This window comes from Scyliorhinus canicula, chromosome 8 (assembly GCF_902713615.1).
Source record: "Scyliorhinus canicula chromosome 8, sScyCan1.1, whole genome shotgun sequence".
NCBI classification, from domain to species: domain Eukaryota; kingdom Metazoa; phylum Chordata; class Chondrichthyes; order Carcharhiniformes; family Scyliorhinidae; genus Scyliorhinus; species Scyliorhinus canicula.
Window position 1 is genome coordinate 148140794 of NC_052153.1, and position 12812 is coordinate 148153605.

General features: G+C 46.2%; 1 protein-coding gene across 3 annotated transcripts in view; it reads right to left on the reverse strand.

Annotated features, from left to right (window-relative positions):
* msh3 (mutS homolog 3 (E. coli)) overlaps positions 1–12812 on the reverse strand; it is a 378564-nt gene that overhangs the window by 233606 nt on the left and 132146 nt on the right. For all 3 annotated transcript variants that reach the window (XM_038805383.1, XM_038805384.1, XM_038805385.1), the window contains exon 12: positions 11660–11769. In XM_038805383.1, coding sequence (XP_038661311.1) covers positions 11660–11769 — 110 coding nt within the window. The remainder of the gene's footprint in view (positions 1–11659; positions 11770–12812) is intronic.

Sequence of the window (12812 nt, forward strand, 5' to 3'; positions counted from 1 at the left end):
AGAGGGATACGGAGCCCACAAGTGTAGAAGGTTTTAGGTTAGACAGGCAGGCTGGTCAGTGTAGGCTTAGGGGCTGAAGGGCCTGTTCCTGTGCTGTACATTACTTTGTTCTTGTACTTACAGCTGAGACTTGCTCCGCAAAGAGATTGGAACCCAGTCACACCCTACTGGACAGACTGTTAGTGCAAGATGAGTTAGAGAACAGTAAATGCACTGACACATATGGACGACTGTTAGAAAAGGTAAGGGCCCCACTGGACGAGACACAGGAAACATGGGAGGAGGAACTCGGCATGGAGTTACAGAGAAACATACATAGAAAATAGAAGCAGGAGGTGGCCATTCAGCTCTTCGAGCCTGCTCTGCCATTCATTATGCCATTCATGTCGCATTACATTCACCGCCCACCATCTGAGCTGGGCTTGCGAAATCCAACTAACAGCCTGGCTTGAGACAATTCACACCTCTTTAGCCTGGGATTACCCCTTTCTGCATGCTGCTCTGTTGCATAGGGCACACCTGAAGGGGTTCCTCACGGAGGTGGAGGACAAGTGCGAGCAGTGTTGGGGGCTCCGGCCAACTACACCCACATGTTGCGGTCCTTCCCCAAGCTGACCACCGTTTTCGAGGTCATGTACAATGTTGTGGGGGTGAGAGTGGAGTCATGCCCTTTCGTGGTAAACACACACACCCCCCAACACCCACACAATTTTTTCTTTCCTGAGCTATAAAGTTACCACATCTGTCACAGTCAGCAAATATGTACCACACGAGTAAAATATATACTACAAGTGTATAGTCTAGTCGCACAGTGTCGAGAACAAATTTAAAGATGCATTATATCTATCTGTTACCTTTTTTCCTTTAGATTTTGTGTTTGTTTTGTCTTGTCAGATACAACTGTATAGCCGGGGTTTGGGTGAGATTTGTTTGCCTGTCACAATATGAAAGTCTTTCATTAAAAATATTTATTTTTTAAAACTAAGCATGTTAAAGAGGGCATTCAGTTGAAAGCAGAAACATACAAGCTTGCCTATAAATAACATTTGCCAGAAGAGTGGGATAGATTCAGAATGCAGTAAAGATGGACTTAAAAAAATAATCAGGAGGAGAAAATAAACTGAGGACAAGTTAGCAAGAAACATAAAAACAGATAAGAGCTTTTTTAAGTATATCAAAAGGAAGAGCAAAGTAAAAGTACACATTGGTCCCATAAAGAATGAAACTGGGGAAGTAAATGCCGGTGCTTATGTAGTTACATTGTATATCTTGTGTTGCCCAATTATGTATTTTTTGTTATTCCCTTTTCTTCCCATGTACTTAATGATCTGTTGAGCTGCTCGCAAAAAAATACTTTTCACTGTACCTCGGTACACGTGACAATAAACAAATCCAATCCAATCCAATTATGGAGAACAAGGAAATGAGAGAAGTTATATCGGTATTTTGTATGGAATAGGAATACTATAAGTATCCCTGAAATCATAAAAAATATGGGGAAGGAATTAAATACAGTCACCATCACTATTGGTAAACTAATGAGGTTAAAGGCTGACAAGTCCACTGGATCTGATGGTTTGTACCCCTGGACAGGAGATAGCTACAGCGATCACGGATGCAATGGTCGTCATTTTCTGAAGAATCCTCGGATTTTGGAACTGTGTCAAAGGATTGGAAAACTGTCAATAAGGTATCCTTGTTCAAAAGGAGAAAGTAGTAAAATGGAGGCAACAACAAGCCCGTTAGACTAACTTCAATTATTCAAAAAATATTACAATCAATTAAGGAAAGAATATCAGTGGATTTGGAAAGTCATAATCTGATCAAGCAGAGTCAGCATGATTTCATGAAGGGGCTTTGGTGTCCTTATCTGAAGATGGATGTTCTTGCTGGGCAGGACTGGAACCAATGTCCTAGGGGGTGCTTTTGCTAACACTGTTGGGGAGGTTTTAAACTAATGTGGCAGGGGGATGGGAACCAGATTAGGAAGTTAGAGGTCAGTAAAGAGGCAGCAACTAAAGCCAGTGAGGTACTAGATAATAAACTCATTGTGACTAAGGGGAAGAGTAGACAGGGAAGAGATGATGAACGCAAAGGGACAGGTGGTCTGAGGTGCATTTGTTTTAATGCGAGAAGTGTAGCAGGTAAGGAAGATGAATTTAAGGCTTTGATTAGTACCTGGGAATATGATGGTATTGGTATTACTGAGACTTGGTTGAGGGAAGGGCAAGATTGGTAACTAAATATCCCAGGGGTTAAATGCTTCAGGAGGGATAGAGAGGGAGGTAAAAGGGGTGGAGGAGTTGCATTACTGGTCAGAGATTATATCACAGCTGTGATTAAGGAGGGCACTATGGAGGATTCGAGTACTGAGGCAATATGGGTAGGGCTAGGAAATAGGAAGGGTGCAGTAACATTGTTGCGACTTTACTACAGGCATCCCAAAAGTGAGCGTGAAGTAGAGGTACAAATATGTAGACAGATTATAGAGCAATGTAGGAGCAATAGGGGTGGTCGTGATGGGAGATTTTAAACTTCCCCAACATTGAATGGGACTCATGTAATGTTGGAGGCGTAGATGGAACAGAATTTGTAAAGAGCATCCAGGAGAGTCTTTTAGAGCAGTATGCAAATAGTCCAACTCGGGAAGGGGCCATACTGGACCTGGTATTGGGGAATGACCCCGGCCAGGTGGTTGAAGTTTCAGTCGGTGATTGCTTTGGGAACAGCGATCACAATTCCCTAAGTTTTAAAATACTCATGGACAAAGACGAGAGGGTCCTAAAGGAAGAGTGTTAAATTGGGGAAAGGCCAAGTATAACAAAATTCAGCAGGAGCGAGGGAACGCGGATTGGGAGCAGCTGTTTAAGGGTAAATCCACATTTGAAATGTGGGAGTCTTTTAAGGAAAGGTTGATTAGAGTGCAGGACATGTCCCTGTGAAAATGAGGGATAGAAATGGCAATATTAGGGAACCATGGATGATGGGTGGAATTGTGAGACTAGCTGAGATGAAAAAGGAAGCATACATAAGATCTAGGTGACTCAAAACTGATGAAGCTTTGGAGGAATATCAGGAAAGTAGGACAAATCTCAAACGCGCAATAAAGAGGGCGAAAAGGGGTCATGAAATATCTTTGGCTAACAGGGTTAAGGAAAATTACAAAGCCTGTTATTTGTATATAAGGAGCAAGAGGGTAACTAGAGAAAGGATTGGCCCACTCAAAGACAAAAGAGGGAATTTATGCATGGAGTCAGAGGAAATGGGTGAGATTCTTAATGAGTACTTTGCATCGGTATTCACCAAGGAGAGGGACATGACGCATGGCGAGGTTAGGGATGGATGTTTAAATACTCTAGGTCAAGTCGGCATAAGGAAGGGGGAAGCTTTGGGTATTCTAAAAGGCATTAAGGTGGACAAGTCCCCAGGTCTGGATGGGATCTATCCCAGGTTACTGAGGGAAGCGAGGGACGAAATAGCTGAGGCCTTAACAGATATCTTTGCAGCATCCTTGAGCACGGGTGAGGTCCCGGAGAATTGCTAATGTTGTCCTTTTGTTTAAGAAGGGTAGCAGGGATAATCCAGGGAATTATAGACCTGTGAGTTTGTCGTCAGTGGGAGGCAAACTGTTAGAGAAGATACTGAGGGATAGGATCTATTCACATTTGGTAGAAAATAGACTTATCAGTTATAGGCAGCATGGTTTTGTGTAGGGAAGGTCATGTCTTACAAACCTAATAGAGTTCTTTGAGGTAGTGGCAAAGTTAATTGATGAGGGAAGGGCTGTAGATGTCATATACATGGATTTCAGTAAGGCGTTTGATAAAGTTTCCCATGGCAGGTTGATGGAAAAAGTGAAGTCGCATTGGGTTCAGGGTGTAGTAGCTAGATGGATAAACAGGAGATAGGAGACAGAGAGTAGTGGTGGAAGGGAGTGTCTCAAAATGGAGAAAGGTGACTAGTGGTGTTCCACAGGGATCCGTGCTCGGACCACTGTTGTTTGTGATATACATAAATGATCTGGACGAATGTATAGGTGGTCTGATTAGCAAGTTTGCAGATGATACTAAGATTGGTGGAGTTGCAGATAGCGAGGGGGACTGTCAGAGAATACAGCAAAATATTGATAGGTTGGAGTTGGGCAGAGAAATAGCAGATGGAGTTCAATCCAGGAAAACACGAGGTGATGCATTTTGGAAGATCCAAATCAAGAGCAGACTATACGGTCAATGGAAGAGTCCCGGGGAAAATTGATGTACAGAGAGATCTGGGATTCAGGTCCATTGTACCCTGAAGGTGGCAACGTTGGTCGATAGTGGTCAAGAAGGCATACAGCAGGCTTGCCTTCATCGGACGGGGTATTGAGTACAAGACTCGGCAGGTCATGTTACAGTTGTATAGGACTTTGGTTAGGCCACATTTGGAATACTGCGTGCAGTTCTGGTCGCCACATTACCAGAAGGATGTGGATGCTTTAGAGAGGGTGCAGAGGAGGTTCACCAGGATGTTGCCTGGTCTGAAGAAAGGTCGAGTAGATTAGGATTGTTCTTGTGGGAAGGACGGAGGTTGAGGGGGGAACCTGATTGAGGTCTACAAAATTATGCGAGGTATGGACAGGGTGGATAGCAACAAGCTTTCTCCAAGAGCGGGGGTGTCAATTACAAGGGGTCACGTTTTCAAGGTGAGAGGGGGAAAGTTAAGGGAGATGTGCGTGGAAAGGTTTTTTTACGCAGAGGGTGGTGGGTGCCTGGAACGCTTTGCCAGCAGAGGTGGTAGAGGCGGGCACGATAGCATCATTTAAGATGCATCTAGACAGATATATGAATGGGCGGGAACAGAGGGAAGTAGATCCTTGGAAAATAGGCGACAGTTTTAGATAAAGGTTCTGGATCGGCGCAGGCTGGAAGGGCCGAAAGGCCTGTTCCTGTGCTGTAATTTTCTTTGTTCTTTTTAAGGGAGGGAGTGCAGCAAAGGTTTACCAGGCTAATTCCTGGGATGGCAGAACTGTCGTATGAGGAGAGATTATATTCATTGGTGTTTAGAAGAGGGATCTCATAGAAACTTATTAAATTCAAACAGGATTAGACAGGGTAGATTCAGAAACAATGTTCCCATTGAAAAAGTTGTGAGATTTCAAGGAGGAATTCGATACAACTCTTTAGGGCTAAAGGGATCAATGGATTTTTTTTTGGGGGTGGGGGGGGTAGAACCAGGGTATTGAACTTGATGATTAGCCATTATCATCATGAATAAAGGGCTCAAAGGGCCAAATGCCCTTTTCCTGTTTCTATGGTATGTTTCCATGTAAATCATGCCTGACAAATTTACTCGACTTCTTTGAGGGGGCATCAGCCAGCGATGATAAGAGGAGAACCAGTCAAAGTTATGTATTTGGATTTTCAAAAGGCATTTGATAAGGTGTCACTCAAAAGGCAAGACATGAGATAGAAGCTTATAGTGTTAGGGGTAATATTCTGACATCAATAGAGGATGGGCTAACTAAAAGGAAGTAGCGGCTAGCGTGAAGGGATTGGAGGACAATCTGAGATTGGAGGACATTAACCAATGGAGTGCTACAGGGATCTGTACTGCGACCTGCACCTCACAATATATAATAATGATTTGGAAAGAACAGAGTGTGCTGTGGCCAAATCAGCAGACTATTCAAAGGTGGGAGGGAAAGCAGGTTGTTAGGATACAAATAGTTTAGAGAGAGAGAGAGAGATAGTGACAGGCTAAGTGAACAGGTCAAAATTGACAAATGAAATTCAATGTAGGAAAATGGGAGTTTGTTCATTATGGAAGAAAGATTGAGAAAGGGGATTATTATGTAAATGGATAGAGACTGCAGAAAGCTGTAGCACACAAAGGGACTTGGGGGTCCTTGTTCATGAAACACAAAGCTTGTATACAGGAAAGCAAATGGGATGCTGGCTGAGGGGACTGGAGTATAATAGTAAAGAGGTGCGGCTGCAACTCTACAAGGTACTAGTGAGGCTACATTTAGAATACTGTGTACAGTTTTGTTCCCCTTATTACAGAAAATATATATCATCATTGGAGACAATAAAGAGGAAGTTAACTGGGATGATTTCAGGTATGGAGGGACTACCATTTGAGAAAGATTAAATGCGTTCGGTCTGTACTCCTTGGTGTTCAGAAGAATGAGAGGTAACATGATTGAAACATAAGATTTTTAGGGGGTTAGACAGGGCAAATGTTAGGAAGATGTCTCCATTCATGGGAGAGTGTAGGACCAGAGGGCATAGTTGCAGAGTAAGAAGATGTTCATTTAAGACAGATCTGAGGAAGAATTTCTTCTCTCAGAGAGAAATGAATCATTGTTATTCTTTATCCCAGGAAGTTGTGAAGGCCGGTCCTTGAACATTTTCAGGACTGAGATCGATGGCTTTTTTAAAAAATAAATGTTATACTGAGGTATTTTCTTTGGCAGTTTAACAGCAATAATATCCACAATGTAAATAACAAGAAAAGAAAAAAATATATACATAGTGCAAATTCCGCCACTCTCTCCCGCAGGACCTGTCATTACTTACCCCCCTACGCTACACTAACCTAACTTACCCCCCTACGCTATGCTAACCTAACTTGCCCCCCTACGCTACGGTAACCTACCCCCCCCCCCACCCCACTCCCTTCTACTAACGTTTAATTTTCTGCGAGGGAGTCGACGAATGGTTGCCACCTCCGAGCGAACCCTAACAGAGACCCTCTCATGGTGAACTTAATTTTTTTCCAGGCAGAGGAAGCCTGCCATGTCTGAAAGGCAGGTCTCCGATTTCGGGGGCTTTGAGTCCCTCCATGCCAGCAATATACGCCTCCGGGCTACCAGGGAAGCAAAGGCCAGGGAAGCAGGCTCCTTTCTCCTCCTGGATTTCCGGAACCTGCAACACCCCAAAAATCACCACGTCCTGACTCATTGCCACCCTCGTATTTAATACTGTAGACATGGCGTTGGCAAACCCCTGCCAAAATCCCCTCAGTTTTGGACATGCCCAGAACATGTGGACATGGTTAGCTGCAACCACCCCCCCCCCCACCCCCAACGCACACACTTCGCACACCTATCCTCCACCCCAAAGAATCTGCTCATCCGGGCCACTGTCACGTGAGCCCGGTGAACAACCTTAAACTGGATCAGGTGAGCCTGGCACATGTTGCGGTGGCATGGACCCTTCCTAGCGCGTCCACCCACAGACCCTCCTCCATCTCATCCCCAAACTCCTCCTCCCACTTCAGCTTCAGCTCCTCGGTCTGCGTCTCCTCCGACCCCATAAGTTCTTTATATATATTCGAGACCCTCCCCTCCCCTATCCATCCTCTAGATCACACCCTATCCTGATTCCCCCTTCGCGGCAGGAGTGGGAAGATTGGCACCTGCTCCGCAAAAAGTCCTGTACCTGTAAATACCGGAGATCATTCCCTCCCGCCAACGCAAACTTCTCCTCCAGCGCCCTCATACTCGGGAAGCTTCCTTCTCTGAACAAGTCCCCCATCCTCTCTATTCCCGCTCTCTGCCAAATACGGAACCTCCCATCCATCCTCCCCGGGGCAAGCCTATGATTATCGCAGATTGGGGACCACACTGAAGCCCCCTCTGCCTCCACGTCTCCTCCACTGCCCCCTAAATCTCAGGGTCACCACCACCACCGGACTGGTGGAGTAACGCGCCAGCGGGAACGGCAGGGGCGCCGCCACCAGTGCCCCTAACCTTATGCCCTTACACGAGGCCGCCTACATGTACACCCACGCCGGCTCCGCACCCCCCCTGCGCACCCCCCCCCCCCGCGCACCCACACCAGCCACCACCACCACCCCCCACTGCCTCACCATGGCTATGTTGGCCACCCAGTAGTCATTACTGAAATTCGGCAGCGCCAGCCCGCCAGCTCCCCGGTTCCGTTCCAGCATTGCCCTCTTCACCCGTGGGGCCTTACCCACCCACACACAAAGCCCGCAATAGTCTTATTAATCCGCTTGAAAAAGGAACGCGGGATGAAAACGGGGAGGCACTGGAAAACAAAGAGAAACCTCGGGAGGACCGTCATTTTTATCGACTGCACCCTACCCGCCAGAGACAACGGGAGCGCGTCCTATCTCCGGAAATCCTCCTTTCTCTGGTCCACCAATCAGGCCAGGTTCAATATGTGTAGCCTATCCCAATTCCTCGCACCTGAATACCCAAGTATCTAAAACTGTCCTCCACCACTCTGAACGGTAGCTCCCCCAATTGTCTCTCCTGGCCCCTCATCTGCACAAACAGCTCGCTCTTCCCCATATTGAGCTTGTAACCCGAAAACTGACCGAATTCCTCTAGGATTCCCATAATCTCTTCCATCCCCTCCATTGGGTCAGAGACATACAGCAGGGTAGCATGGTGGTTAGCATAAATGCTTCACAGCTCCAGGGTCCCAGGTTCGATTCCCGGCTGGGTCACTGTCTGTGTGGAGTCTGCACGTCCTCCCCCTGTGTGCGTGGGTTTCCTCCGGATGCTCCGGTTTCCTCCCACAGTCCAAAGATGTGCGGGTTAGGTGGATTGGCCATGCTAAATTGCCTGTAGTGTCCTAATAAAAGTAAGGTTAAGGGGGGGGGGGGGTTGTTGGGTTACGGGTATAGGGTGGATACGTGGGTTTGAGTAGGGTGATCATGGCTCGGCACAGCATTGAGGGCCGAAGGGCCTGTTCTGTGCTGTACTGTTCTATGTTCTATGTAAGTCATCCGCATACAGCCTGACTCTGTGTTCCGCCGCCACCCCCACCCCCCCGGACCAGCCCCTTGAGGCCCTCAGAGCAATCGCCAGCGGCTCTACCGCCAGCGCACAGCAGTGGGGAGAGGGGACACCCCTGTCTCGTCCCCCGGTGTAGTCTGAAATATTCCGACGTCATCCTAATTGTCCGTACACTAGCTACCGATGCCCGGTACAGCAGCCTAACCCAGTCAACAAAGCCCCTCCCAAACCCAAACCACTCCAGCACTTCCCATAAGTAATCCCACTCGACCCAGTTGAACGCTTTTTCCACGTCCATCGCAACCACCACTTCAACTTCCCTACCTCCCGGGGGGCATCATAATCACATTGAGCAGCCATCTAACATTGGCCCCCAGCTGCCTGCCCTTAACAAACCTTGTCTGGTCTTCTCCAATGACGTCCGGTACACAGTCCTCAATCCTAGAGGCCAGAATCTTGGCCAGGAGCTTGGCATCCACATTTAACAAGGATATCGGCCTACAAGAACCACACAGCTGCAGGTCCTTGTCCCGTTTCAAAATGAGCAAAATCATGGCCTGTGACATTGTCTGGGGTAGAACTCCTCTTTCCTTGGCCTCGTTAAAGACTTTGAACAGCACTGGGCCCAATATTCCGGAGAACTTTTTATAGAACTCGACTGGGTAGCCATCCGGTCCCGGGGCCTTCCCCAACTGCATGGCCTTCAAGCCCTCCATTATCTCCTCCAGCCCCACCGGGGCCCCCAGCCCTTCTACCAGCTCCCCGTCCACCTTCGGGAGAGCCAGCCCATCCAAAAATGCCTCATCCCCTCCGGCCCCCAGAGGGTTCTGATCTATACAGCCTACTGTAAAAATCCCGAACGGTCTTGCTCACCCCCTCCGAGGCCCCAACTAAGCTCCCATCTCCATCAACCATTTTCCCCATTTCCCTAGCCGCCTCCCTTTTTCTGAGCTGCTGTGCAAGCATCCTACTGGCCTTTTCCCTGTGCTCAGACACCGCTCCCTTCATCTTCCTGAGCTGCTCAACTGCCCTACCTGTAGTTAAACTAAATTCCACCTGCAGCCTCCAGCATTCCCCCAATAACCCCGCCTCTGAAGTCTCCGCATAACTCCTATCCACTCATCGGATCTCTCTTACCAGTCGGTCCGTTTCTGCCCTAACCATCCTGTCCATGTGAGCCCGGATCAAAATCAGCTCCCCTCTCACCACCGCCTTCAGCACTTCCCAGACCATCGCTGCCAAGACCTCCCCCGTGTCGTTTACCTGCAGGTAGTTCAGCATGCACTTCCTCAATCTCTCGCAGACCGCTTCGTCCGCCAACAGCCCCACATCCAATCTCCAGTGCGGGTGCTGCTTGCCATCAATACTGACCTGGAGGTCCACCCAGTGCGGAGCATGGTCCGAGATCGTAATTGCCGAATAGCCCGTGTCCACCACCCCTGCCAACAGGGCCCTGCCCACAACAAAGAAATCTATCCGGGACTAGATCTTGTGAACATGGGAGAAGAAAGAAAATTCCCTGGCTCTCGGCTGCCTAAATCTCCACGGATCCCCCCCCCCCCCCCATCAGCTCCATGAACCCTTTCAGCTCCTTTGCCATTGCAGGAACCCTACCCGTTGCCAATCAATAGGTTTTTAATCAGTCGGGGAATTAATGGTTCCAGAGATAAGGCAGGAAAGTGGACTTAGCGGTTGTTAGATCAGCCACGATCTTATTGAATGCCAGAGTACGCTCGAAGAGTCGAATGGCCTTCTCCTGTTCCTATTTCTTATGGTCTTATGGTGACACCTCTGTTGATCGGCAATTGCTGCCACTCTAATGGCTGACACTCTACCTATTATTGTCACCTCTTTGTTCTCTCCACCCATTTAGGCTAAGGAGATATCCAGTGATAATGTAATTTGCACAATGCAGAGCTACTTGCAAATGTATTTTTTCATGTTTAATAAACAAATGTCATATTTGAATGGCCGACTCACCCTTAGTTTTTACATTATACACAAAAATAAACATGCAATATCTTGTTCCCGTGCATATAGACCTTTCCAAGCTTTCATTTGCCTATTATGCATTATTTACAGAGGACACATGAAGTGACTCTCTTTGTAGTCCATGGTTGTGTATAATATTAAAGACTGCACGCGATACGTTCCTTGCTATGCTACAAAATTGGCACCGTTTCTCTGTCTGAAATAGCAAGCATAACTCATGATCAGTACTTACAGAACACTTCTTTCAATCCTGTATGCATAAAACTGAATTACAAATTGTTAGCAAGCTGCTCTGATGATATAACTGTGACAAAGGACAGAATGACAAAAAAGTAGAAAGACAGAAGAGCCTCTTCAGGGAGTTATCTTGCCCTCTGCTGATAATGAAATTATTCCACCAACAACAGATATTATTGATAAAAATAATTTTCATCCATTCCACAACATAAAAGGACACTGGGTTCATCACAAACAATACAAAACAATCAGCGAGTGCAGTGAACTGGGAAGCAAATTAAAAACTGCCAAAATGACCACCACCTACAGTTGTTTTCACCAGTTTTGTCCTTTTCACAGGCATTTGCGCACAGCTGGAATGAGGTGTAGATTATTTGCTGTATCTAAACAGTCGGTCTTAAAATGTTGAAAGGTTAATCTGCAGTTTAATCATCTCCACATTCAGCAGTCTTAGTCCCCAAAGTTACCAATACAGTCATCAATCTTTAAAAAAAGAAAAATCAGGAGCAGGTTCTTTGAAAAGATTGCAAATCAACCACAGTCCTCATCACCAATGCTAGGTGGTCATAAACCTACATTGCACTGCTGGGTTTTGCTCTGAATTTTAATTTCAGGGAATGAAATCATTTTGCCTCAACTCTCGAAACGAGTAGCAGCATTGGACAAACGGACTGAGCTCACCTTGCTTTTGTTAAAGGCTGCGCCACCCATTTCTTTAGAAGTCGCCTTCCAAAGGAATTCTGGGCGTGATCAAGGACCCAAAGTAAACTGCCCTTTGCCGTGCCAGTGGTCTGCCAAGAGAAAGAAAACTAGACATTAGCTTGCATATTGTTTTTAGAACAAATAGTAATTTTTTTTTCTAAAAAGGCACTTCTGTCGACTGGTGATTATGCTTTTCAGTTTAATATAAATTAGTTTTGTTTTACTATTACCACGAGACTGACTTTTCACTCCATAATTGAAAAGTTGAGCAAGTGTAAAGTGATTATTTTTCCAGAGAGAAGGATCTGGATTTACATCATAAAGTGGATCTCTCCCAACTCTAAACATTAGTACGGGTGCATCTAGATATGGTATATATTAGTTTGAAATTAGGGATTCCCAATTGGTTACGCCAATCTGTTCAGCAAGTAGCTGAGCTAAACAGGCAGGGTCCCAGATTTGATCCTCTGTCTACACTGTGTTAGTTAATCTCAACCATGACAGCTGGGATTTTACAAATGATTCCGTAGTCCTTGCATTAGTTGGTGGAAATCTGTGTCTGGGATACCTTGTTGCTAACTACTGACCCCTGCTGGATGCATAAGTACATAGTTAAGGAGAAGACAAAAATCAGACTCCACCGTGAAGTTTCAATGTTGGCGAGCCTGTGATATGACAAAAATAGGCTCACAGATTGAGTGGACGCGTGGCAGTTGAAATTTAATGCAGAGCAATTTAAAGTAGTGTGTTTTGGTCGGGTGAACGAGGAGACAGATTACAAAATAAAGGTACAGTTCTAAAGGGTATTCCAAAGTTATGTCAACAAAGCTCAGAGAATGCTCCTCCCTCAAGCACCTCTGAGAGGAATTTGCGTCCGTATTGCTAAGAACTTGCATTTTTTAAGGTGCTGCTGGTCCATGCAGGCACTCCTCACTGTTGCTGCTTTTATTGGGTTTGGCTGACAACGATATCGAAAAATTAGGTTTAACGTTTTAATGCAACACCGCTGGGATGTAGTGCAGAAGGGTCAAAAGGGAAGAGAGAATACACATCAAGCCAACCAAAAATCCATTCACTGGCTCATCGCCAAGTTAACCAGTAAGGGCAGCCCATTCATTGCTGCTCTAGGAAA